General features: G+C 54.4%; 1 protein-coding gene across 1 annotated transcript; it reads right to left on the bottom strand.

The window, feature by feature from the left end:
• Slc26a9 (solute carrier family 26 member 9) lies at positions 1 to 26,801 on the bottom strand. Its single transcript, XM_042258106.2, has 21 exons — positions 26,701 to 26,801; positions 19,778 to 19,920; positions 17,421 to 17,560; positions 17,172 to 17,282; positions 16,338 to 16,513; positions 14,810 to 14,974; positions 14,014 to 14,166; positions 13,636 to 13,718; positions 12,568 to 12,715; positions 11,622 to 11,735; positions 11,362 to 11,439; positions 10,735 to 10,830; positions 8,781 to 8,887; positions 8,001 to 8,070; positions 7,819 to 7,911; positions 7,568 to 7,681; positions 6,818 to 7,099; positions 5,907 to 5,961; positions 5,008 to 5,150; positions 3,902 to 3,976; positions 1 to 2,380 (listed from the first exon to the last, which is right to left on the bottom strand). Exons 2-21 carry the CDS (start codon positions 19,900 to 19,902, stop codon positions 2,333 to 2,335), a joined length of 2,376 nt encoding a protein of 791 aa, XP_042114040.1. The 5' UTR covers positions 19,903 to 19,920; positions 26,701 to 26,801; the 3' UTR covers positions 1 to 2,332.
• Positions 26,802 to 27,025: the final 224 nt, after the last annotated feature.

Below are 27,025 nucleotides of genomic sequence, written 5' to 3'. Positions count from 1 at the left end.
CACATTTCAAGACCACTTTATTACCAAAACAAACAAAGGAGATTGGCATTTAAATAAATTATACAAACATCTCAAGAGGTAAGGTTTGCAGCCCTTCCAGGGAATCCTATGTCACAGGTCAGTGTCTGTAAGAACATCCACAGCAATTGAAAATCTGGATTATTCTGTTCCCTTGCGCCCTCCCATCCTGCCTCGGTCATGTCCAGAGCGGCAGTCTGTGTGATGTTTACATTCTGCCCCAAGAGTTGCAACTGTGGAGTTTTCTTCGGCACCTATTTTTGTACCCCTGCCCCCCGTGTTTCTAATAACACCTTCCCCGTGTGTTCTGTGAGTGTATACAGCCTCAACGTGTTGCCGATCCTTGCCCTCTTCCCCCAAAACAAGCCCAAAGCCCAGGCCACCGGTGAGTCAGCAATGCCTTCCAGTTCCAGGCCTGACCTGCAGGTTAATGGGATCTAGACACTTGCTTTAAAAGGGCCTTATAATGTCCTCCGGCTCTGTGACCTTCTTCTGCTTCTTGGACTTTGGAGGAGGTGGAGTAGGGGAGGGTAAATTGTCATTGGCTGGGGTTCTCTTCCTCCTGGAATTTGGCACTGTGAGTGCTGGGCACAGTGAATCCCAGATAACATTGTCTTTCAGCCTTCCAAGTTTTGGGCTCCATTGGCAGCCAGATGGCATAATGAATTCACTGAGACGCAGCAGCTGTGGCCAAGAATGTGCTGGCCGTGTGTCAGAGCCCTGTGCCTTAACTCTGCGGAGGAGCCTCAGCAGCTCACTTCACACATGGACACAAAACAAAGGTCAGGCTCAAGGTGGGAAGTGGGATGCTCTCCCAGGTTGGGCCGGCCCAGCCTGTTGGCACAGGGGTCAGGACTGAAGGAACTTGGAGAACAATGGGGAGAGGCCAGATTTTCTGTGTACTTGTATGGCAGTTTTACAAGGGGCGTGTGGTGTGTGTGTGTGTGTGTGTGTGTGTGTGTGTGTGTGTGTGAGAGAGAGAGAGAGAGAGAGAGAGACAGACAGACAGACAGACAGAGAGACAGAGACAGACAGACAGACAGACAGAGACAGAGAACCTATTTATTTTCAAGTCAACAGTGGGATGTCTCTAGTTACTTCCCTGTCTTCCTGAGAATTTAATTCCCATTTTCATCTTTCCTGGGGGAAAGAGGTCCTGAGAGTGTTAGGAGTTCCCTGTAGAGGGAGATGCAGTCTGGAACAGTCCTTCACATCTGTACCCAGGTGGATGCTGAAGCTAGCACCTCAGAACTTCCTCCTCCACCTGTCAGGACCTCCCGCCACAGCTCCGGGCTACAGGCTGATAAGAGAGAGTTCAAATCGCTGGCTTTTTCCAAGCGGAAATGGACATGGCAGATTTCCCAAGGGGAAGCGCCGTGGGCTCTGAGGTCAGGTGGACTGTCAGGCCTAGGGCCCACCGGTTTGCCCTGAGTTTGCATTAACAACCGACTCCCTGTTCCATGTCTCTCGTACAAAGAGGGGTTCTCGAAAGGTTTTGTGCATAAGAGCTGCTGCGGTATTACCGGAGGATTCTGCTGGCCCCCGTCCCCCAGAATGGGGCAGCTTCCAGGCAGGGACGATTCAAGAGGCCCAGTCAGCTCCCCGGTGGGTTGTCTCTGGAGAGGTAGTGCTGACAGTCTCGAGGGGCCTGCCCACTGCCCACACTAGAGTCTGAAGAGCTGGACAGCAATGGGGACCCTCAGCAGTCTCAGGACAGTGAGAGAAAGGGGCACAGAGACAGAGACTCCTGGATTGTGGATAGTACCATGTCTTTGAAGCACAAGGCTGACAACTATAAGGCAATTGGAGGGACAAGCGTCAACATTCTAACCCAGTTCATCCCTGGGTCCCACGACAGCCTGAGACCCTCCGAGGCCAGACCACCCAGGCCACAGAGCAGCATGGTTGCTCTTATCTTTCCGTTCTTGGCTCACTCCTAAGGCTGGAAGTCAAGGTGTCCATCGGCTGCCGTGGGTGGGGCGTGAGCAGATGGGCAGAATAAGCTTACTGCTGGCCCAGGCTGGAGTGGGAAGGGAAGGGTGATGAGGTGGGTCCACCAGGCTCTCACCCTTGCCAATCCTTGTCTGGACAGGCTCTTCTGGCTGCAGAGGCTGAGATGGCTCTCTCCCAGGGTGACAGGGAAGGTAGGGGTGTGGGTGGGGAGTCAGAGAGAGAACAAGGAGTTGAGAGAGGATCTAGAGCCTTGGTGGACGGATACTCTTCTCTCCGTCACTCCCTGTGGTCCCGGGCTTATCGTCCATGGACATCCCAGGTGCCAGGTGCTCAGGAGGCAGTATGGGAACCAAAGGAGCCCTCACAGGGCAGTCAGGGTCTCTGTGTGAAACATGCTCCCGAACATCTCCTGCAGAGACCACAGGAAGGAAGGGTGAGGGCAAGGGAGTGTTGGAGCTGCTGGAGTTAGAGCAGCTGCAACCAGGAGGTGACTCTGCCCCACAGGCCGGAAGGAAGCATCCCGAGTGAGATTCTGTGTGCAGCTGAGCAGGGGAGAGGTAGGCTAGCATAAGACATGAACTGCTACTGGGCGATGGGAAAAAGTACTAGTAGCATCTAATTGTGAATTGTGTCCCGTCGGCCTGTGCTATGTGTTTTTTTACACTTTCCTCTCTGAGCGTCAGCTTCGTTTTTGCCCCGTTAGGTAACACCAACATCAGGACGAGAGAAGCTCTATTATTTCTGTCCCATCTGGATTTTTAATTTTTAAGAAATATGCTGGAGATTCCCAGAGGACACTGGAATCAGCCTGTTAGATCTCAGGTGTCCCTCGCCTATCATCAGCACTCCGAGTGACACACTCAGAGGACCATGGGACTCAAGCCCGGAAAGAATGGGAAGAGAGTTGCTACTTTTAACAGGTTCAAGTCCAGATGTCTCTAAATGTAGTCCCCCTCTTTCTTTTAATTCAGGCCCCAAGCAGGCAGTATCAGCTTGTATTGCATAGCTTTTAGTTTTTTGTTTGTTTGTTTGTTTTGATTTATTTATTTATTATGTATGCAGTGTTCTGCCTGCATGTATGCCTGCAGTCCAGAAGAGGGCGCCAGATCTCATTACAGATGGCTGTGAGCCACCATGTGGGTGCTGGGAATTGAACTCAGGACCTCTGGAAGAGCAGCCAATGCTCTTAACCTCTGAGCCATCTCTCCAGCCCATGCTTTTAGTTTTAAATGCTTATCTAGTTGCAGTAACAATGCATTTATGCCCCTAAACTTCACCGAATTCTCCCAGAATGTAGTTTCCAAAGGACAGGGGCCTGTGTTCACTGCTCTATGTCCAGCCGCAACAGCGTCAGGCAAGCAGTAGGTGTTCCATGAACACCTCATGAATTGATGGAGGACGAGTGGCCTCGTCCGCCAGGCCTGGTGGGGACAGCTGAACTAAACGTCTCTTATTTTACAGACAGTGACAACAGGCCCAGCGGTGTCGCCAGGCTTGGCCACAGTCACAGGCTTGGCACACTGGAGAGTTAAGAATAGACAGCAATTCTCTGGGACTTGGTCCAGAGGCTCTCTCATTCCCCGGGATGCCTGTGTGTGTGTGTGTGTGTGTGTGTGTGTGTGTGTGTGTGTGTGTTTATGTATGCATGTGTATGTGAGTGTGTATGTGGGTGTGTGCGTGTGTGTGTGTGTGTGTGCGCGTGTGTATGTGCATGTGTGTGTGTGTGCACGTATGCGTGCGTGCGTGCGTGCGTGCGTGCGTGCGTGCGTGCGTGCTGATGCTGAGAGGAATCGAGATCTATTATTAAAAGGAAGGGGAAACCTCGCCACCCTCAGGTTGCTGCTCTGAACTGGAGAGGACAGGCAGCAAACATCTTCTGCAGAAGCAGGTCCTCCTCCCTCTCCCCCCTCCCCCTTGCCCCTCTACTCACCCGCTCTAAGTCCCAATAGCTGGGACCGTCCTCCTCTTCGGAATCACACAAGGAGAGCTCAGTGTCTCCCGGAGCCTGAGGGAAGGAGCGGGTGCAGGGTGAGTTCGGGTATCGGAGGGAGGTGCACAGTGGTAGGAAGGATGTTTGAGAGGACCCCACGCTTGCTTCCCTCATCCCTTTCTCTGGTCCTCCCCCGCCTGCCTCATGATACAGCACAGCCATAGGCAGATGACCATTGGACCTCCCTTGTGGGCATTATAGGCAGAGAGGCACAGGCTGCCTGACCTTGGAATTCCTTTCCTTTCCCTGGAATTCTGCGAAGGCAGGATAATCTGACTCCCTTTTCTGGCTTTCTTACTGTACTGTTTTAAGGCGTATATATACATTGTGTGTGTAATTTATAAGAGGTAATAGAGAATATATGCAATATGAATTATTTATAAATATTAAAACAAGGGTGGGAGAGATGACTCACTCGGTGGGTAAAGGCACTCATCACCAAGCCAAAGAACCCAAGTTCGATTCCCAGGACCCACATAACTGGATATTATTGGTGTAATGACAAATAAGAAGGATTCTCCAAGAGTCCCTGTGGACAAAGCTCATGAATCAGAACACTTCCCTAGTCTCCTAGGCCCTGCGAGTGAGAGGAGGCTGGGTCTGGCTCTTCAGCTTCTGAAGTTTTAGACAGTTATTTGTATCTCATATCACTCCCTGAGCTAGCAAATTAAATGCCAAGAGGCTGAGACAAAACTCAGCCTCTCCCTCCAAGCCTGAAATCTCCAAGCCAGGACACCCACCACTACTACAAAACAGTGAAGCTGATGGCCAGCGAGACACCAGATACACAGAGCAGTCAGTAAAATTATGTTTTTGCATAAGAATGTATAATCATTACTTCACCCTAACCAGAAACAATGAAAAGCCGCGTGTGGCAGGTGATGGTTGGTGGTGCCCATTCTACAGATAGGGAAACTGAGATTCAAGAGAGTGAGGTGGCAGGTTTGGTGATGGAACTAAAACCCTCTTCCTGTTCCTTCTAACATGCATTGGTCCTCCTGTTTGTGGGAGCCCTAGGATTCTTTAGGTGTGTGTGGAGACCTTACCCCTTGGAAGCTGCTTGCCGGGGCTTCTCTAGTATTCGCCTGGGCAAAGAGGACCGCATCATGGATGCTGGGGAACACGTGATCGCGCTGGACACACCCATCTTCAAATACTCCTCCATGGCTGATGTCATTGTACACCTGGGCTGGAAGGAGACAGGTTCCGTGAGGAAAAAGTAGCGGCGTTGTGGTTTGGAGCTGGAGGGAGGGGGGTGAGGGTGGTGGTGAAGAGGACAATTGGCCCTGCAATATCAGTTCTGGACAGCAGAGGGCAGTAGGATCTTGAAAATACTGAGCCCTCAACCTAGTGCGGAAGGAAGTCTTTGGATTTGAGAAGCTGCTTGCCAAGGAAAGGTTAATACATCACACTCTGGAGATGGTTTCCGGGGAGTGTTCATCGAGTGTAAGAGTAATGAACATGCTCATTATGGGGCCCTTGCAGAGTCCTGCTGGGCGGTATCTGCGCATCTCCTTCATATCTGCATATCTCTTGGGTCCTTGTGTGCTGTCTGTACTAGGCATATGTGAAAATTCAGTGAGTGTCCTTTGCTCTGAGGCATGTCCTTGGAGCTGCTTAAAGCATCCTCTGGAGACAAGTCCCTGGGAAGCTAGGGTATGTGGGTTTTCTGGGCTTCTACAGACCCATGGATCCTATTTGGAAAGGATCCCAAGTTCAACCAGGCAAACCTCCGATGAAGACGGACCCCAGACAGTAAAGTGACTTGGCTGACTTGAGTCAGGATACACACACAAGTTAGCGGCGAGCAGATTATAATCCTGTCTGCTCTCAACCACATCAACATACCCCACCCCCAGGATGCTCACCACCCTGTCCCCTCTGCATCTGCACCCCCTGTGGCCTCTGGTCCCCTAAAGGCCCACCCAGCCCCCACTTTTCTTACCATGGATGTTCACCAGGAAGATCTGGACTCCGATCTTCCCATAGGTGGAGCTTAGCTAGAGGGAGGAGGGGAAGGAAATGGGGAGAAAAGAAAGGAAAGGAATGTTCTGAGTGGGTCTTAAGAGGGACTCACGAAACACACTCCAGAGGGGAAGCCAAACAAACAAGCCGTCCCGAGGGCCCTGGCAGCCACAGGCATGAGTGGCAGAGCACACCCCACGTCTCTCTGGAGTGTTCGCCAAGGCCTCTCTGAAAAGTGGAGCGGAAATGGGGCTTTGCCAGTGTGGCAGACACTTAAAGTGACCGTGGCCCTTTTTCAATGCTCAGGACCAAGGCTCGGTTAGGCACGTCGTGAAAGTCCGGGAATCCAGGTCCAGGCTAGAGAAGTCAGCTGAGCTCAACACCAGGGAGGGACCTTTGCTGTCCCTGTCTGGTGGTGACATCAGCCAGTACAGTCTCTGTGCCCCTCTGACCTCCTGGGTTGCCTCCATCTGAGCCCTTCCGAGGCTTGCTGTCAAAATGACATTCACAGGGCCACTGATGAGTAATCAGATGGGCCCTTGTATCCGTGGCATTTGCAGGCTGCCTGTTTGGGACACCATTGTTTTCCTCTCTCCTGACGTGGCTGTTGAGTGTAGGAAGGGGCAGCAGGATCAGGCGCCAGACTGGCCTCATTCAGAGGCCCCAAGGTGGGTTCTGGGGACTGACGACGTAAAAAAAAGAACTCAGGATGGCCTTGGTGGATGTGTTGAGGCTCAGAGAGCTTGCTCCAACACCTCATTGCCCTAAGAGTGTATCCACCCTGCTCCCTAGGGTCTGGAACCTCCCTCCGCGAGTTCAAACGAGGGCCTGGAGGGAAGTGGGCAGGAGCAGGGGCGCACACCCCCTCCTCTCTGCCCCACGAGGCCTCACCTTGGCTAGGGCTTTGATGCCCATCAGGTCCACGAAGCTGACTCCACTCATGTCGAGGATGAGGGTGTGGAAGGTGACAAAGGGCGGGACGCTGGCTAGCGCGTCACTAGGCTCCCTGGGGGACTGAGCGGAGGTGGGCGGCTCGCACGGGGCAGCTGCCGAGGTGTCTGGGCTGAAGGTGATGTAGGATATGTTGGCATCCCCTGCAGGCGCTTGGTTATTGTTGGGGTCAGTGGAGGGAGCAGTTTCAAAGTCCTGCTGGAGTTCCTGCAGAGAGACCGTCTGCGGGAGGGAAGGGGACAGTCAGGGACTGCGATATTGAGCCCCAAGCGGAGGCAGGTAACATCTCAGCTTGGTAGTGGATACAGGCTTCCCCTAAAGCCCTTCCTGCGGGAGGTCTGCAAGCTTCTCTCTCTCCCAATCCAAGTGGGAAGAACCTTCCAGAGACGCCGGAAGCCTTGGCCACTCTGCTTGAGAGGAAGCCCCTCCAGAGACAGCAGGAAGGACTCCCTGTGCATTTGCCCATGCCTACCTGCTTCTCCCACACTCTCACCCTCACACAGCCTGGGCACCTAGGAAATTCCCACTGGAGATAGGGGGCAGTGGTTACTCTGGGAGCTGGCAGCCTTCCCCTAGAAGAGTGCCTGGAAGCGCTCTCAGAGACTTCCTGCTTGCCTCTCAATGTGCTGCAGGCTGGGAGCCAGGGTCAAGATCAGAAAGGGCATGGAGGTGGTCCTGGCCTCAGTTCACCTTGGTTTTCATGAAGAGGGACTTCCTCTGCTGGGTGGGCATCGCTGTCCTCTTCTCCTGCTTCCGGAGATATTTCTGCTTGGCGAGTAGTATTTTCTGGGGGTCCATACCTGTCTGTGGGGAGAGGGCCAACAGCAACCTTGACCCCAACCTTTGTGGGATGGCCTGCCCTTGGCTCCTAACCCCTTTCTGCCTCCCATCTTCTGGCCACTCTCTCTTCAGCCCTCTGGTCAGCAAGGGCGGAGCCTTACCTTGGCAATGACCTTCTGCCTGAAGATCTCTGAGTTGGCAAAGTAGAGCGGGGAGCAGTAAGTCACAATCTTAACCCCCTCAATTTCCTGGGCCTGTGACAGGGAGACTGAGCTCAGGTCGCCGACAGGTCTCGGGGAGGGGACAGAGTGAAGCGGGGAGGTCCTGAGCTTGGATTACCTACCCTGTTGTAGGTCTTGGGGTTCACATAGATGTCCGTGTCCATGACCTGGGCTAGTGTGGAGCCATTTCGACTAGAGGGAGACGGGGAGGGTGGAGGGTAAGGATGCTAGCGGCCTGGAGGGATGCTGGGGGCGGGGACCAGGAGAACCAGCCAGGACTCCTGTCCTCAGGCAGGCTGGTTTGTTAGTCTTTCTGCCCTGGGGACCTGGGCCCTGCTGGTCTGTGGCTGGTCTACAGCCAGGCATATGTTGATGAGGCCCCCAGAATGGGGCTCAGGAGAGAGAAGGGAGAAGCGCACACAGGTGACAAAGCCACCACTTCCTGGGTTCTCCTATACTCAGCATCGTCCTTAGCCACACCCTGACCTCCTCTGTGGCATCCTTGGCCTGTGCTAATGGCTTCTTTTGGAGGGGTCCGTCCTCTGACCTAGTGTTCTCCAGGGCAGGGTCCCATTCGAGCTGAGGTTCCCACAGTGCTTCTGGAAGGGTAGGTGGGAAGGTCTACTCACCCTTCCTTGTGTTCTCTCCCCTATCCCCAGCCCTCCGAAACCATGTTGGTTTGCTCTGGGGTTTTAGGGGGACAGACGTCAGACAGCTCAGTCTATGCCCACCATCCTGGCTGGGTTTATCTACTTCTGAGGTCTGGCAGCCAGCATGTCCCTGCGCTGGGCCCAGAAGGCAGAGGGGACAGTGTGCTATGCTGGGCCTTGGCCTGGGAGGGCCCTTGCAGACTGGGCCAGCAACCTCAGACTGGGCCAGGGAGGGATGAGGGTGTCACTTACAACTGAGTCTGGAAGACCACAACCAGGATGGAGAAGGCGACACCCACCGCTACGCCATAGGGCAGACTCAGGAAGAACGAGGAGAGGAAGCTGACCACCCAGACACACTGTGAAGAGAGAGGTGTCAGTATGGGGAGAAAAACTGCCCCTTTCAGGAAGTCTTCTGGGGTTCGCCAAGGCCCTAATTGGCCTGCTCAACTCAGATCTCTCCTTCCGTTCTTGCTTAATTTTTGTAACAGGTCACGTGCTGGTACTTTGGTTTGCTTGCCTGTTTCTCTTACATTGAGTGCAGCTCTTGATTTTTTTTTTTTTTCAGAGTGAGGGATTGAATGCAGGGCTTCACATACTAGACAAGTGCTCTACCATTGAGCTCCAACCCCCACCCCAGTCCTTGGCCTTGTTTTAAAAATAGAATTCTAGAATTCTAAAGCCGGGCGGTGGTGGCGCACGCCTTTAATCCCAGCACTCGGGAGGCAGAGCCAGGCGGATCTCTGTGAGTTCGAGGCCAGCCTGGGCTACCAAGTGAGCTCCAGGAAAGGCGCAAAGCTACACAGAGAAACCCTGTCTCGAAAAACCAAAAAAAAAAAAAAAAAAAAGAATTCTAGCCTTCTATTTTCATAGATGGTAGCCGTGTGCACCGAGAGACGGCATGAGCAGAGTCAGGAGAGCATGCCCTGGGCTCAGATGCTCCCCGGGTTCAAAGCTGGGTTCTGGATTGTGTAGCTGTGTGGGCCAGTTTTCTGGTTTATAAAAGGGGAAAGAGGTCCACTCCACAAGAAGATTGAAAGGTCAGAGAGCCATCGTTCCCAGGCTTGCAGGGTGCTCCCGAGAAAATGTGAGCTTTCTTCCCGTCTGACAGTGACGCGCGCGTGCGTGCGTGCGTGCGTGCGTGCGTGCGTGCTTTGAATGGCTCTGTTGGAACGTCTATAGAGAGATGCAGAGAAGATGAAGTCACATGGCACCATATGGCTACAAGGGACTCTGGCCATAGCCAGGAGAGGGGTGCTATGTGGTAAAAGCAGATCCATGAGCTGGGAATTAGAACATTTCATTTCTTCCTATCTCTGTCACTCACCAGGAGTCCTCAGAGGGACCACACATTTCCTGACTTTAAAGATGTCCTTTTCTATGTGGTGTGGGTAAAGCCTCTGCCTGTGCGAGGCAGGACAGCCCAGAAGTCCAGCCAGACCCTGGCTCTTTCTTCCTCCATTGCCTCTGATGATTTATTTATGTAACCATGCTGAGCCTTGATTTTTGTCATCTCCAACACAGCGTTAGTAAGTCTCATCCCTGGGCTATGGTGGGTGAGCTTAGGTGGAAATAAGGCGTCATCAATACACTGGACCTTTTATCAGTACTGCCTGTGAAGGCGCAGCTCAGGTATGAAGTCACCGTCGCTGGATGTTTTATGTAGCATGGCGCATACCCATTGTGATTCATCTAATCTTTAGAGCCGATCTTTGATGCGGAACACAACCTCATCCCACACACAGATGGGGAAGTAGAGCCCTAGAGAAGTCTGGAAACTTGCTCAGGATCCTGATCTTCTGGTTTTATGTTCTAAGCTTTTTTACGGAGTGATCTCCTTTGATTATAGGGGAGGTGTGGGTCGTAAATTATAAAAACAATAGCTACTACGTTCTGTTGACCACAAATGCAACTCAGACCGCATGCAGTTCCCTAATCCCGTCTTCATCATGAGCCATCCTGAAGATGGACGTGCCCACTTCACAGGCACGGATGCCGAGGCTCTGAGAGGTAAAGGAGTTTGCTATTGGCTACAGAGCCAGAGAGTGGTTGAGGTAGGTTTGAACAGAGAATGGCTCTCTCCGAAGCCTGGCTTCTCAGCCCCTGGGAACTAGAGACAGGAGGGCCTTGCATCCCCAGGCCAGAGCTGCGGGGTTAGAGGAGGATGGGAGATTCTGTGGGTCGCTGGAGACTCCCCCACACTTACACAGTCCAGCTTGCTCTTCCTCCACAGGTAGTAGGGGTCACTGAGTTGCTTGAGGGAGTTCTTGAGGTTGACAGCTATCAGGGCTCCTAGCACAGCCTGGAGAAGCAGACCATTGCTTTGTGTCACTTGTGGTATCCCTTCATCTTGTCCTTCCCCTCCACACCTGCTCCTGGAGCCTGGCAGGACAGAGCTAGGGTTCCAGGGCTTTCCCTAAACTCCCCCTCAATCTTGGGATTGGAAAGCATAGCCTCTTGAGCCACAGAGTTCACTGTGGGCCCACCTTTACATTTACCCTCTCTCTGCATCCCTGAATGGCTCACACCTTACATGCGGGTGCCCTGGGCTCCGGATACCTTGTCCTCTACCCTTCAGCGAAGAGACCAAGCTCCCAGAAATCCAGAGGTTGAAACCAATCCCACACAGCCTCACGACACACGTCAGACTGTCAACCTGTCTCCCTCACCAGTATAACCGAGAGAAAGAAAATCTCTGTCGTTTACTTCATAGGGTACGTACACCAAGTGTGACAGTGGTGGCCCTTGGTGACCCATCAAGTGCCACTCCCACCCTTAGGGATTGTTCTTGCTGGAGGCTGTCATTGTTCCCTGCTCTCAGCTGGGCTCTTACCTTGGGGAGAGGGTACAGATAGGACCCCAGGACCAGCATAGTGATCATCACCACCAGAGACACACATAAGCTTGCCACCTGGTTGGAGAAAGAGCTGGGAGTGAGTGGGCATGGGCTTCTCGTGGCTCGACTATCTCACAGCTCATCCTTTGTGGAATGAAAACTAGCTGGCTAAGGAGGGCATGCCTGTGGCACCCGGAACTCTCTGGAACAATCGCTCCGTTTCCACTCCTCCCCGGGTCTCCTGTGACAAGGCTCACCTGAGACCTTCCTCCAGCCCCGTCCACAGCCAGCGTGACAGAGAGGGCACAACAAATGACGTGGATCTTGAAAAAGGAGCCGAAGAAGTTGCTGCAGCCCAGGGCGATCATCTCCTGTGGAGAGAGGGGGCAGGGTTGGTGCGGAGTAGGGGCCAGATGTCGGCAGTCATCTGTGTGTGGGGAGCCTGAGGCTCGGTTTGGAAGTGACCATGATGCTGTATGACCACACTCTGCCACTCAAAAGGTTAGCCTCAGGCTGGGGAGATGGCTCAGCAGGTAAACACTTGCTGCAAGGCCATGAGGGTCTGGGGTCAGATGCCCAGCACCTGGGCATCTGAAAAAAAAAGTGGATGTGTAATCCCAGTGCTGAGGAGGCAGAGGCAGGAGGATTCCTAGAGCTTACTGTCTAGGCAATATAGTCAGTCTCTAATGAGCTCTCTAATGTCAGTGAGAGATTCAGTCTCAAGGAAAAAAAAAAAGGTTGAGAAGTGATAGAGGAAGGCTTGGGATGTTAACCTCTGGCCTCCGTATGTAGCACACACATACATGTATATGAACTTGCATATATATGTGCATACATGTGAACATGTAAACTCTCCCCTAAGACTCCCCACAGAAAAAAAGAAAGGAAGGAAGGAAGGAAGGAAGGAAGGAAGGAAGGAAGGAAGGAAGGAAGGAAGGAAGGAAGGAAGGAAGGAAGAACAAAGAAAGTTGAAAACCAGAGGCCAGTCTCTCAGGTCTAGTCCCCTAACCCTTACTGTCTCACCTCATGGAGTCCCCAGACATCTTTCTCTCCCCTTTTGAGATACTGGGGTGTAACCCAGGGCCTCCTGTATGCCAGGCAAGGACTCTACCACTGAGTCACATGGCCACCCCCGCTAAGCTGTCATTAGTAGGCTTCTGTGGGCCCATGCCCTGGAGCCCTGCCAGGGGCAGCTGGAGATACCTGATTAGAATCCACGTCATAGCCATGCTTGTTGGCAAGGGTCCGGCCCATAGCCAGGTTGATGACGTAGCCCACAATTGCCAGGGAGAAGGCTGTGCCCACCATGTCCTTCCACTGCGAAACCACCGGCACCACTGGAGAGGGAAACCTGCCAAGGATCCAAAAGAGGAGGGCCCAGGGGTGTGAGAAGGAGGAGCAGGGCCCAGGGGTGTGAGAAGGAGGGGAGCTGAGACCCCACCATATGCCAGGGTCTTATTTGTATGGCTTGTCCCACATGATCTCACTCTCTGTAATCAGAAGGCAGGTCCTATCACTCTTGGTTTTTTGTTGTTGTTGTTGTTGTTTTTTGATTTTTCGAGACAGGGTTTCTCTGTGTAGCTTTGCACCTTTCCTGGAACTCACTTGGTAGCCCAGGCTGGCCTTGAACTCACAAAGATCCGCCTGGCTCTGCCTCCCGAGTGCTGGGATTAAAGGTGTGCACCACCACTGCCCGGCCTCACTATTGGTTTTTAAAGGAGGAAGCCAGGGCTTAAGAGAATTAACTTGTCCGGGTCAACAAGCCAGTAAATGGGAGGGCTTCACTTGTTCGGGCCCTGACTCCGACTCTCTGTTACACTGGTTTTTAGACCCACAGACCTCTAGTGCTATGAGGCCTGGCCTCCCTCCTCCCCCGTTCCAACTCTGTGGGGGTAAGCCTTGTCCCAGTCGTCCTGGATCCAATGTGGTGCCTGACATAGAAGAGATGCTTAAAGAATTTGGTTCATCTTAGTGTCTTCCTTTCTGCATGGGTAAAAGAGTATGTACTAGAGTGAAGCTGAAAGCCAGCAACGGGTGGGTCAGAGAGATTTGTTTAACTGTGTTCAGGACAGGAAACTTATGGGGGCTGGGAGGGTAGCAGTTGAGACTCATTTCCCATAAAGTGGCCAGTATTGACTGGTCATGTGGCTCTTCTGAGTCAGGGTCACAGAGTTCTCAATGAAATTTCACCTGGAGCCTCTCCTCTCCATCAGGGCCCCGGGGTCCGGTGGACAACGGGCTGGGGGTGGCCTCTGAGTGGTCTGGACTCACCCATGTTGGATCTCTCCCACGATCTGCATGTGGTATTTTTTTGGCATCTTGTAGCTCCCAGAGATGGCTGTTGCCACCACCACCTGCAAACCCCAAAGTGGAGAATGGATATCGGCTCTAGGTTGGGGCTTAGGTCCGGGGTCTTTCCTAAATGTTTTCTCTAGGATTCCCAGATCCCACTGTCTTGCTGCCTTAGGGTAGTGTGTGTATGAGGTAGCCTGAGAAGTCACATGATGGGCCATACAACATATTCACATATGACTTCCTGTCCCGCTGGCTGCCAGTGGAGTGGGTAGAGGGATGGACAGGGGCTCCCCTACTCACAACCCTCCTATCCTGACCCCCAGAACCCCATCTCCAGGCAGGCAGGATCCTCACCACGATCATCTCCGTAGGGATGGGGAAGTGGATCTTGTGCATGTACCGAGCATTGAGTTCCTTCACCAGCACCAGGAAGACAGCGCTGACCAGGGCGAAGACGAGCGAGGCGATGTTGGTGTGGGGGAGGTTTTTGCAGATGTCAATGAAGGTCTAAGGGAGAGAGCATCACAGGCTCCCATCCTTTCTTCCCATACTGCCCTGCCCAGGGGTGCCTGGCCCAGGGGAGACATGCCGCTGGAGACATACAAAGGCAGAACATAGCCCTGGTTGTGAATGCCATCCCATCTCCAGCTACCCTCTCCCAAAGGGCGCGTCAGGAGCGAATGCTAAGGTGTCACGCTCTCTCACATTATTCGCGTGTGTGTGTGTGTCTGTGTCTGTGTAAGTGTATGTATGCCACATGTGTGCAGGTGCCTGTGGAGGCCAGAGAGAGTGTCAGATCTACGAGAACTGGAGTTACAAGGACTTGGGATCCACCTGATGTGGGAGTCGGGAACTTTAAGATAATATATTTTCTTTTTCTTGTCAAGAGTTTAAACTAAAAAAAAAAAAAGGGGGGGGGGACTTCCCAGGGAAAGGAGTTGAGGCACTGGAATGGCGTCTCCTGTTCTCAGGGATGGACCACAGAGTGCATGAGGATCTGAGTTAGACTCCTTCCACACAAGGAGAACCCACTGGGATCCCCCCGGCCCGGTGGCCCAGCCAGCTATTAGGATGACCAGTTCACCACCTCCTGCGAATGTGAACTCTGCTCCCATCCTGTCCCTCCCCCAAAGGGTGTTTCTGGACTCACAAAAACGATGGAGCCTGGGCCTGTGTAGGAGGGGATGGTCAGACCAAAGATGTACTTGAGCACCGAGATCAGGATCTGCAGGCCAGCGGCTGTCATGAAGCCCCGGATGAAGGATTCCGAGAGGTAAATGGCGACAAAGCCAAACTGCATGAAGCCCAAGCCCATCTGGAAGGAAGGAAGGAAGGAAGGGGAGAGTCCACAGTGGGTCACCTGCTCCAAATGCCGGCTGGACACATAGCCTGGGAGCCTCGTGCAGCTCAGAGGCGGTGTGGACTCAGGGAAAAGAGTCCCCAGCAACCTTTCCCTGCCATTCACTGTGACCTGGGTGCCTGCCACCAAACCTTAGTTCCCTGAGTGCACACAGCCTCTCCGTCTCTTCACTACCCTGGCTTCGGTTCCCTTAAACAAACGTGGTCCTCCCCCGGGGCCACCTGGTGCCCAACTGAGCACTCAGAGTCACACCGCCTTTCCTCCCACAGGTAGTTAACCAGTACAAGCTGGGCATGCTCTTGGCAAAATGTTTCTTCCCCCCACCCACATCTCCTTCTCCATGGCCACCCCTCTGTCCCTCCTGCCTGGGCTCCTGCGGAATCCACCCGCCCACGGTCTTTCTGAGGCTAATAGGACCCAAGTTGCTGCCACAGGGACACAGTGAGTGCAGACTTCATCACTGGCCCCCTGCCTACCTTTCTGGCTTCCTCTGCCCCTCTGCCCCTGAGCCACACTAAACTCCTTGCTGTCTCCTTCCTAGCCAGGCTTCCCTGAGGCCTCGGGGCTCTCGAGTGCTGTTCCCTCTGCCCGGAGCAGCCCTTACACCTCTTCATTCGGTCACTGGGGAACTTCCACTGGTCCTTGCCTTCTCAGGTCAAATGTCCCCTCCTCTCTGAGGACTTTGCTGGGCTCCGATAGCCACTTGTTCATGGCTCTGCTGTGTCTCTGATCTCACCGTGGCACACACATTTATCTGTGGACAAGGCCACTTCCTCTGTCCCACTTGGAGCCACTTGTGAACTGGGCCTCTTTTTTTTTTTTTTTTTTTTTTTTTTGCCTTATCTTTATATCCTCAGGGCCTAGCTCAGTTCCTGGCAGAAAACATTAGGTGAGTGATGACCGAATGATAGGTACGCTCTGAAGTAGCCGGTGTCCTTGAATTCTGCCACACTGTGCCTCTTTCATCAACACCGGAGGAATCCTTTGCCCCCGTGGCTAGATGGTCAGCTTATGTGGTGTACCGGGGCCGGAGCCGGGGCCGGGGCTGGGGCAGAGGAGGCTGGAGGGCAGGAGGGATGCTGGCAGAGACCAGGGTTTCTCTAAGGGGCATCTGAACATCTCGGTGCAGATTTTAAGCTCAGGACAGGGGCACTGCTCCACACAAGGGGTGGAGACTCTAAACTATTTTTAAGGTCCCTTCAGTCCCTAGGGTGGGGAATGGCTTTAACACCACACGGGCGGTTTTGAGGTAGAGCTGAGGTAGCCTGCCACCTTCTGAGGTGGAGTCACTGGTAGGGCCGGGGGCTGTGCTCCTCACCTGGATGACAGCAGTCAGGCAGGCAAGTGTCGCTGACACATGCAGCCTCTCTGCCTCCATGGCTGCTGTGTCCATGTAGGTCTCATTGGTGACGTTGTTGAAGATCTGGAATTTCGACTCCGGGGCCAGCTGCAGACAGATGTTACCCACCAGGATGCTGATAACGGCAAAGGTACCTGTGGTGCCCCACCCAGCCAGCAAAAGTCAGAAGTTTGCAGCATGCCCATGGAAATGACCAAGGGGTCCAGCCCTGGAACACGCACCAGCCCCAGAGGGAGGGCTCCCTACACTGGCCTCTGCTAGCATATCCCCGGCAGTCACGTCTAAGCTGCCAAAGACACTTCCCTAGATCAGATACATCCTTGTTAACATCATCTCTTTGGACACGGACTCAGAAGTGCAGGCAGAGCCTGGACCAGAAACCAGCCCTGTGTCCGGGTTCTCTTCCTCCATCTCACTCCACGCTAGACAGCTCCAAATATCCCTGCCGCGGCCTGCTGAGAGCAGCCATGTCTCCAATCTGCTCATGGTCTGCGCAGCATATGGTATATCTTGTTCTGTCACACTTTGCTCTCCTTCCTGGGAGGAAGATACAATAGGCTGTGCTGACTGAGTCCACACGGGCGCCATGATTTCTCCAAGGTCAACGAGGACCTAGGACTCATGCAGCGACCATCCTTTCAGGTTGGATCAACATCAACTCCGGGAGAACAAAGGTGGACATGGAGCCTCCTTCACCATGCCCTGTGTCTTTGAGGTCCAAGTCATCGTGCCTAGCGGGGGGTCGTCGGGGAGGAGGGGTGGTGTGGGGGTGTGGGGGTGAAGAGACCTCACCTGGCACCATCTGGTGTATACCCCCGAGGAAGAAGTAGGTCAGGAGGGGGAAGAAGGAGGAATAGAGGCCATTGACTGCAGGAAGGTTGGCCAGCAATGCAAATGCCATGCCTGCAGGAGACAAGGAGAGGGAGGCTTAGCTCTGGAGAGCATCCTCTTCACAGGGGTCGGGGTCACAGAGTGGGAGGGTAGAGATGGAAAAGGGTAGGAGGGAGCGGCCAGCTAGGCCTGGCTGGGGGATGCTCTCACCTTGTGGCACCTGTATACAACCCCCACTGAGTCCACCCAGCAAGTCAGGGATGATGTAGTCTTTGACCTTGTACTTGGGGAGCCAGGAGAGCACAGGCAATAGCCCAAACACAATGGCTTTGAACTTGGTGGAGGAGCACCTGGAGGAGAAGAAGAGGACAGGATGCAGGGGGATGCTAGCGTCCCTGGGAGTTGGTTCGCTCAGTAGCCTGAGTGCACATCCCTTGCCGCGGGATGCTGCGGAGGCAGAGCTGTGCTTGAAACGGGAGAGCCCGGCAATACACCCCGGGCATCGCTGCAAGCCCTCCACGTGGGAATCGACGAGGCTGGGCTTCAAGCTGTCGGTTTTACGGTAGCTCAGCCTCCTTTCTCTTTGAACATCTCAAACAGGCAACCTCAGCTGTCCCCGTGAGGTGCCCTCTGCCAGCCTGCTGTCCTCTCCACCTGGTGAGTCTAGCATGGGTGTCCACCCCTGGCAAAGCAGCCGCGGGGAAAAGAGAGATGGGAGAGCCGTTCCTTGGCCGACAGGGTGAGGCGTATTGATCGCTACTGTTTGTGGAGCACCCTGAGATCCTTCCGTGGAAAGTCATGAGTAGCGGGAACAAGGGCTTATACACCTGGGGGTGACAGCCGGTGGATTGATGACTGGGGGTGGGGGTTGCTTTTCTTCTCCCAAGTGAGGCAAGTCAATGCTCCGGGTCCCTCTGGTGACTCACGCCGGGCCGAGTCTGATTAGGCTTCCTTTCCTGCCCCACACCAATCTCTACTCTTTACGGTTGCTCAACAATGGTTTCCCTGACACTGGGGCCCCTGGATGTCACCCAAGACTGAAACCAACACAGACAATGCTTTGTGTCCTGGAAAGTCTAGGCAGATTTTTTTCCCCCTTTCGATTAAATACTCTGCAGAACGGCATCTCCACCAGCCTGTCAGCCCAGCCTCTTCCGGGGCCTGGGGCCTGTGGTGCTCCTTGTGCCCAGGACCGTGGTGAATGGCTTCATGCATACCTAAAAGGCTTGGGCCGGGAGGCAACAGCCTCGCCGGAGCTCCAGCAGGTGTGCTTATGGCAGAGGAAACTGGACTCACCGGTAGGCAGCTGGCTCACATGCCCAGCCTTCTTGCATCTGTGCCATATGTCAGGCAAAGCAACCCGAAGTCTGCAAGAAGTGCTGGAAGAAGGAGGCGCCAGACAACTTGTACGGAAGCCTCAGAGGCCAGGATGGAAATGGAGGGAAGGATTAGCTCTCTAGACACTCACTCATTCACTCATTCATTCACTCAACCATTATTCCTTGGCACCGTGCCTACGTCCAAGCTTTTATGCCAGCGTCATGGGCACTGCTAGTTTTGTCTCTCTTTAGAGTCCTAATCATCCCTAACCTCCAGGAAAACATCGCTCCAGCACACAAACAACCTAAATGTAAACTCCTTGAACACCAAGACTGGCTGAGCCCATCCGTCTGGGGAGCATGGCTTCAGGGACGGGGCCTCAGACACTGGGCACACAACTCTTGAGTGTCGCTGGGCCGAGATGGAACCTCCCAGGGGAAGCAGGGTTGGTCTAGGACTTTTAGGAAAGACTCCAGTGGGTGATTCCCCGGCCTCAACCAGTTCCACCTGCGGCTCCACTTTAGCTACTGCCGGTGACCTCAATCCCGGTAACTGAATCAGCTGTTTCCCCAGGGGAGCGAGGGAGTATGAGGTCTGCCAGAAGTCTGGGGAGGGGGAGGGGGGGGAGCCTGTGGCCTCAGGTTCCTGAGGTAGGGATGTGGGCCACCGTGTACAGCCTCTTCCTGCGGGGCAAGGTTGACCAGCCCACCACCTGAGTTCAGGGACCTGAGAGTGGGAAGAACCCAAAGGCTGGTGAGGCCTCTTAGTACAGCCTAGGAATTTAGGGGCTCCTCTAGGATTTCTGTGAACCAGACAGAAGGACTATCCATGAGGGGATGAGGCATGGGGAGATGGGACCTCAGGAGCCTTTGGATGCACAAGGAACGGGGCATGGAGGAGGGGCTCAGGTGCTCCCTACCACTCCATGTCGGAGCTCATCCATCTAGAGGTCCTTTGAAGACCCAAGAGAGCCTCAAGAGGACTGAGACTTCAGGAGAAGCCTTGGAGGGGACAGAAACACCCTACAACCCTCAGAAATGGCTAGTGGTTCCTGTTCCTCCTCTCCATCCTCCCTAAGAGTCTCGGGGTCTATGAGCCTCCAGGCTCTTATATTCAGGTTTCAGAATCTCCCCTCCCCCAAGGGCTTCCCTAACCCCTTGGGTATTGGTCCAGGAGCCCTGACTGGAGCAGGATGGATTTTGGTGGGGAACAGAAGAAAGAGGAGTCTGGGCTCTGGGCCACGTTACCTGAAGGTGTTGCGAAGTTTCTCTCCCACCGGGTAGGTGCGGTCCTTTTTCTCGAACTCATCATCGAAGAGGGAGAGGGAGTATGCAGCTCTGTCTACCACGTAGCGGGGCCTGGGCTGGCTCATGGCTGGGGCATTGACACGCTTTAGGAGAAGCAGAGTATGGACAGGTGAGGGGCATCCCTTCCCAGTGCCAGCTAGGGCCTTCTCTCTCTGGTCCTCAGGGCAACAGAGATTTATTCCGGTCTTCCCGCCCCCATCCAGCAAGGTGCCTCCCTCCCTCCGTCAAGCCTTTCTGCCAGGCTCCCTTCTTTTGGTGGCCTTCCTTCCCAGGCACTGATGATACACACACTCGCCCTGGCTGTTTTGCTTGGCAGCCAGCACGTGGCTGGCACTCCACACCCGTGACATCACTGTCACTGCTGCCCGGACACCAGGCAGAGAGGAGGTGGGAGCGCAGGCCTGGTTTCCACGGCACGCATCCTGCTCCCCTCGGGCTGGGATGGCCCCACGGACTGCCTCCCGCCCCAGGCCTCTGTTTCCCTGGCAGAAGGGCTCATGTCATCCAGCCAGTTGATTTTGGAACAATTGGGAAAACAGCCTGCCTAGAGGCAGGGGGATAGCCAACGTGACCTCAGGAGGACCTTTGTTGGATAAGCCGCGCCTGCCTGCCTACGACTTCACCAACAGGTTTCCCCGGGAAGGACAATGGTGTGCTTGGGGAAGTCTGGATGGCTGGCTTCAGCCCTCTCCCACAGCTTCCTGTGCCTAGCGCTTCCTCCACCCTTGTGTATTGGTGTCTCTCTCCTCCTCACGCTTTGCGCAACCTCAGCGATGTTCCAGGAGCTGAGCCGGGCAGAGCTTGGTGCCAGGGCCCTTGGGGCCCGAAGGAGTTCCCTGTGAGAACCTTTCCTCCGCCCTCCTCTAACTCTGACCCCTTCCCCTGTCCCTCAAGCCCAGCTGGCAAAAGCTATGTAGAGGCGGTCTGAGGGAAGACTTACATCTGAGAGGTCCTGGGGAATCTGGGCTGACTGGAACCACACAAGGTTTGAGATAGGGTTGAACATGTGCAACCACAGAGGGACCCACCCCACCAGACTTTCTAGGTGAAGGCCTCAGGGAGTGGTTAGCATTGCCTTTTTGGAAGAGAACAAACATTGGGAACAACTGAACATCCAGGGACCCCGAGACTGGTCCTGTCTTTGTTGGAAAGAAGGAAAGGGTCATATTGCTCCCTCTGATCCTCCAACCCTCGTCAGCAGTGTGAGCTTGGCTGCCCACTGCACAGGGGTGCAAGCATGATGGCCGAGAAGGAAATAAGCAAAATGAAAAGGCCGGCCACGCGAGGGTCTCGGTTAAGGAAGTGCTTGAGTTGGTTGGTGTATCCATTCCTTTGCTCTGGGGGCTGAGGCAGCTAAGGGCTGGACTGTTAGTGAAACCCCGGGATGATACCCACCAGAGGGTAAAAGTGGGTGGGTGAACCTACCTGCAGAGCCCCTGCCCAGCTACTCGCTTGGTATTTAGTACCTAACAAACGCCATCTCTCGTTGAGAGAATCCACCAGTGGGGTTTTGGAGGAGACACTGGCAGAAGTGAGTAAGGGCCATGGTATGTGAGACATGTAGTGGGAGAAACTCAGAGTGGCCTCAAGAAAACAGCCCAAGTTTTAGAGGCAGAATGACCTGGGTTCCAAGATGCGGTTTCTTCATCTGTAAGTGGGGATAATAACAGTCCTGGGCAGTTGCTGTGTGGATTAAGGGAGCTTGTGTGTGACTGACGCGCCGGTTTCCTAGGTTCCCAGTGAATGGTAAGGACACTGATTATTAAGATGGGAGGAGGCTGTCTTCCTTAATGAGAGATGATTCTCCATCCACCAGTCTTCACGCTTCACGGAGCAGCATGGCTTCACTCCCCCCCCCCCCCCCGCCCCCCACCCCCCGGAGTCTGCCAGGGTCTGTCTTTCCAGCTGGTTTGCTTGACAGGCTGTTTGGGAGCCATGAGTGCCAAGCACGACTCCTCAGAGGAACCCCGAGTGCCTGGCCCGGCTTTAGGGATGCTTACAGTTTGGGGCGTATGTCTCAGGCTCCTGAACAGACCAAAAGAACTGGCCAAATGTTTCAAGGTAAGCTGACTGACGAAAAAGCAGAGCCATTAAGAAGAGGGACGAGAGGGAGGGAGTCTGGCTTCTGTGCTAGGATGGGGGTGGGCTGAAGGATTGCCCTAGGCTATTTGTTTTTAAAGGCTATATGTTCTGCTAGCACTTTCGTGTGTGTGTGTGTGGGGGGGGCATCCCATGGTATTATTTCAGATCCCCCCAGCAGCTCTTCCATTTCCTCAGGGGTCTCTCTCTCTCCCTCCACCCAGTCACTCCTTTCCTGCCTCTTGTCCCCATCCCCCAGCCAATCCTAAGGCCAGTCCATTCCTCCTCCGTTTCTCCTTTTTCCTCCTGGGCCGGGCCTTCGCCCTGCCCCCACCCTCCAGGTCTGGCTCCGCTCAAGCACCATTCTTCACTGAATTTTTGGCCACCACCCTCTACTCTCCCACTGGGCACCTATGTCCGGCTGGAAAGTCCAGTAGTCATTTCCAGGAGGACCAAGCCCAGGCTCCCTTTTCAGGCCTGGTGTTACGGCGATCCAGTCGACTGGTCCCTCTGCCCTGTGCAGGCTGGTTGTTCGCCCCAAACAGGCTTGGGTCTCTCTCCACAGTGCCTCCTCACCCTGGGTGCTCTGACTCATTGCTGTCTTTCCAGCCCTGCCTGTCCTCAGGACCTGCTCGAATTCCTCTCCCCACGCCCCCATCCGGAAGCCTTTCCCACCCCCCTGGCCGGTGGCGACTGCTCTTTCCCCTCAGTTCTCCTTCCTGGCTAGTCTGGTCCGGGGACTGTGGTGGGCTTCAGCCGTCCCTGGCTGCCTGTCCAGAAAAGGGAGTGGAGGAAAGGGCAGGGGTGGGAAGCCTTCAGAGAGGAATGGGGGTGTGACTCAGCATGGTCCCTGCCCCTCTGGGCAAGGCTTCCCTGCAGCCTCCACTTTGGGAGTCCCCAGTGACACAGGCTAGCAGAAGGAAAAGTCCCTTTGCTCTTGGTAACAGTCTGTTCCTTTCCTTTACTCTTCCTCATCTATTCCAGGAGCAGGGTGCTGCAGGGGACCAGGGCTTCTCACAAGCCTGTTTATGAAAAGGAGAAGCCAGCAGCTGGCTGAAGTCAGGACGTTTTTGTCTAGACGAGGATTTGAGACTGTGGCTGGTCCAACTCTCTTATTTTGTGTTTGAGGGAAACTGAGTCACGGAGAACGGCAGATGTGTGTGAACTGGGCCTCGACAACTTCTCAAAGGCTTCTGGTGGAAGGGGGCTCCAGGACCCCAAGGGACAACCCTGACCCGTGCTCTTGCATGACCTGAGATCAGACAGGTCGTCTGGGCTCTGTTTTACCTCCCGAGGACTCTGCCTGGGTTTTGCCTCCTATCCTGGCCTCAGCTTGTCTAGCAGGATGACGGAGATGCGGGTGTAGGCTCAGGGACACCCCTGGCTCCTGTTTTCCAGAAGGGAAGGCTGAGGTGGGGTGGGCACAGCAGGGATGGACCCTTCGTCCCCACTCAGTCCTTCGGACCCCGGTGCTGTGGAGTAAAGCGGAGTGTGAGGAGGAATAAGGGGTGAGCCATCACCGTGCAGATGACCTCAGTTTATGGTAGATGGGCCTTAGGGGTTCTCAGAGAGTTAAGAGAGCCTTAAGATGTTGGATTGGGGGTGGGGGGGTAAAAGAACAAGAAGGCTGAAGAGATGGTTTCGGGGATTAAGAGCACTTGTTGTTCTTGCAGAAGACCGGGGTTCAATTCCCAGCACCCACATGGTGGCTCACAACCCCTAACTCCAGTTCCAGGGAATCTGACAGCCTCCTCTGCCCCTGCGGGCACCAGGCACACACGTGCTATACATGCACACATACAGGCAAAAATTCAAATCCCCCAAACAACAAAAAAGAGCAAGACAGTGAGAGAGGTATCAGGAACGAGATGATTTGATCCCTAGTTAAACACAGTCGGGGGGGGGGGGGGGGCAAGTGTCGTTCTGTGGCCACAGCGGTGTATCGAGCCCCACCCCATCACACAGTGTGGACGTCCTCTGCTTCAACAGATTGCAGGTGCCATGTGACAGTCCTGAGGGACAGAGAGGTGAATCTCACTGTGGAGGAGGGGGGAGGGTATCCTGAAGAGGGGGGGGGGGCGGGGGGAGGGAGGGGAAGGGAAGAGAAGAGAAGAGAGGACATGTGGCCACATAAGCAATTCCTAAATCTGGGGCCAGGGAAGGAATAAGGTCAGCCTGAGGCTGGAGCAATCTGGAGACCTTGTACAGCTGAGGACCTGGAGAAAGGGAGAAACGGACGCTGTGAGGACCCCCTCCAGTGAGCTCGGACAAAAGAAAGCCCACCGGATCTCCTCCCTAGCTTGTGTCCACCTAGGTCTGTGGATCCCCTTAGGATGCTTGGATGGGGGTAGGGGTGGGGTGGGAGGGGTGGGGTGCTCAGCACGATGCCCAAGGCAATGAATGGCAGGGTGCCTGGCCCTGGGAAGCGTAGTCAGTTCTGGCCATTGGCATTATTACCGTCACTATGGGAGATTCCCTCTCTAGCTCTGCCATCTCAGACAGCTCACTCGGCCTTCCTCTTCCTCCCTGATCCTAAGCTTCAGTCGCAGGCCCTCATACTCCCCATGGTTTTTGGACTAATGGAGGGAGACACAAGTCTTTTCTGTAGGAGGAGGGACACCAGAAAGCAGAGGGCCTGCCATGCATTCCTGTCACGTCTGGAGGTGACCCTGTCACTGCAGCCCAGAATGACTTCCTCCCTAAGCCCTGGCTGGGGGGAGGGTGCCTCAGGGGAGTTGTCCCTTGACACACCTGTGCCAGACACTGGAGCAGGCCTAGCCTGGCAGGTCACGGGTGTCCTTATCACAGGTTCTGGGGGAGTGGAAAGGTCCCCTTGAGGTCCCCTTGCCATCCTCATCTAGGGTAGGTATCCCAAGAAAGGGCAGTCTCTCTCCGGCTCTAAGTTGGTTGACAGGACAGAAGGCTGGGGCCCTAGCTGCAGACCATGTCCCCGCCAGGAGGAGGGAGGCAAGCCTGTCCCCCCTAAGGCCTTTTGAAATACTCTTTCTATTGTCGTTGTGTTTCTTGAGCAAATCTGCAGTCCCCTTCTAGCCCCAGGCGATGTCCTCCTTTGTGATATGAGGCAAATGTTGACTCTCTGGCTGTTCTGGGACTGTCTCCTGTGAAGGGGACTCATTGCTGTGGCACTTCAGTCCCCATCCCTCATCTCCAAGCCTGCTTGCCTGTCTGCTCTCCCTGTCAAGGGAGGGGTGAACTGGGACTAGGTCCCAGCGGAGGGACTAAGTGAGAAGCTGAACAATGAGACCTGCCCCAGGTCACGAGGTCCCTGTAAGGACACGTGGGTTAGAGCCTTAGAAACCCCTAAAGAGACCAGCAAATCCAAGACTCTAGGCCAGAATTCCAGGTGGCCTTGAGGGAAGGAAGGCTGACTCCCCTGGAGGACTGTATCTTTCAAGTCATGACCACATCACCCTCCCTTTAGCCCACGTCCAGCCGGTCCCCATCCCTTTAATGAGCCTCCTCAGGTTATTCTGTATGATTGGACACACTTTCACTAAGTGTAGATTTGATGTCACTCTGTTGGAAGCCCTTGAGTGCTGAGAGATAAGGGGCAGCTTTGCTTCAGGATTCTGTACAGTGAGCCCCGAGTCAGGACTGACCCCGGCATGGACCGGAAAGGCTGATAGAGTAGCGGATCTAGTTCTGGTATGGGCTGGTCTTCATGCTGCCCAAGCAGGCTCTGGCCAGGTTCTGAGAGAGAGAGAGAGAGAGAGAGAGAGAGAGAGAGAGAGAGAGAGAGAGAGAGAGAGAGAGAGAGGAGAGAGAGAGAGAGAGAGAGAGAGAGAGAGTGTGTTGGGGGGTGGGGGTGGCTGCAGGGGCTCTGGGAGAGGAGCATCTTCAATTAAAAACACATAGGGAGAAATTCCTCTCTCAGTTTGTCCTATTTCCCGGTGGGGAAGGCTTTACCACTCCAAAGGGCACATCCTTACAGTTGGTCTTCTCCAGGCACTCAGTCCTAACAGACCCAAGTTCAACTGAGTAGTTGGTGCTGTGATGATAAAAGATTTGCTTGGCTTAGTTTGGGGATCCTCTGGGCTGATTTCCAGAGCAGAGGCACTGTCTAGGGACGCCTTGGGACCCCTGAGAACTATGGGGTGGGAAGTTCAGGAGCTGGGCGCTTATGGGCTTGGCTCCTCTCCTACCCCACTGACCCAGACCCTTCCACGCTGCACTACTCATGCTCCTCCTGCCTGGCGGGGCCTGACCCTCACTTCTGCTCCTTAGCTTCCTCTCTGTCCACCTCTCTCAGCTTCACAGAAGTGACAGGGGCCAAATAGGAGTCCACACAGCTCATGCTCAGTACCCTGAACTCGGGAAAGTAAGTGAGGGAAGGAGGGTGTCTAGGGACCGAAGAACGGTGACAGCCACACAGACAGATGTACCCAGAGCCCTCTGCTTCCAGGACTTGAAAAGAAGTAGAGAGTGCTTAAGAGACCCAGGTGGCCCCAGGAAGGCCCAGGTTCCATTCTTTCTCCTGGAAGGCCTTGTTTTACCCCACTCTAGCTGAGTGTCACTGACCTCCTCCAATCCAGTGTCCGTTCTGCTCATTCCTCAGCCTAGTAGCTGAGGTCTTTACGGTGGACTCCACATGGGGCAGGGCTGGCGGGCTGCTCATAGGCGCCCGTCCAGAGTGTCCTCATTCCCTGTGCTCAGGTTGGCAAGCGCCCACCCTCTCCTCTCTCTTTTGGAGGTACCCCTGGGGCCTGTCCTCTTCTCAGGATAACCCCCAGCCCTTAGGGTGGGTTGGGCTGGGTGGGGCTTACCTCTGAGTGAGCAGAGCTGGCTGGGCAGGGCTGCAGGTGTGTCCGGGCGGGCAGCGGGCAGCAGGCAGCAGAGAGGTGTTCCTGAGGTGTGTGAAAAGGCTCTGCTCAAATAATCCAGGGAGGCGTTTATAAATAACTTCACCTCAGGGCCACAGGTGAGCCCCGGCTTCTGATTGGCTCGGAGGGGAAGTGGTTTTGAACACTACACCAGAGCTAAGCCTAAGGAGATAGGAGAAGGAGATAAGGGGGAAAAGGTCCCAAATGAACAGCCCTTTTTTTGTTTTTACCCCGGGAGCAGGGCTGTTTGATGGGAGCTTGGCACTTC

The sequence above is a fragment of the Peromyscus maniculatus genome, chromosome 11 (genome assembly GCF_049852395.1).
Source record: "Peromyscus maniculatus bairdii isolate BWxNUB_F1_BW_parent chromosome 11, HU_Pman_BW_mat_3.1, whole genome shotgun sequence".
NCBI classification, from domain to species: Eukaryota; Metazoa; Chordata; class Mammalia; order Rodentia; family Cricetidae; genus Peromyscus; species Peromyscus maniculatus.
This window is presented reverse-complemented; position numbering and strand designations above follow the sequence as displayed.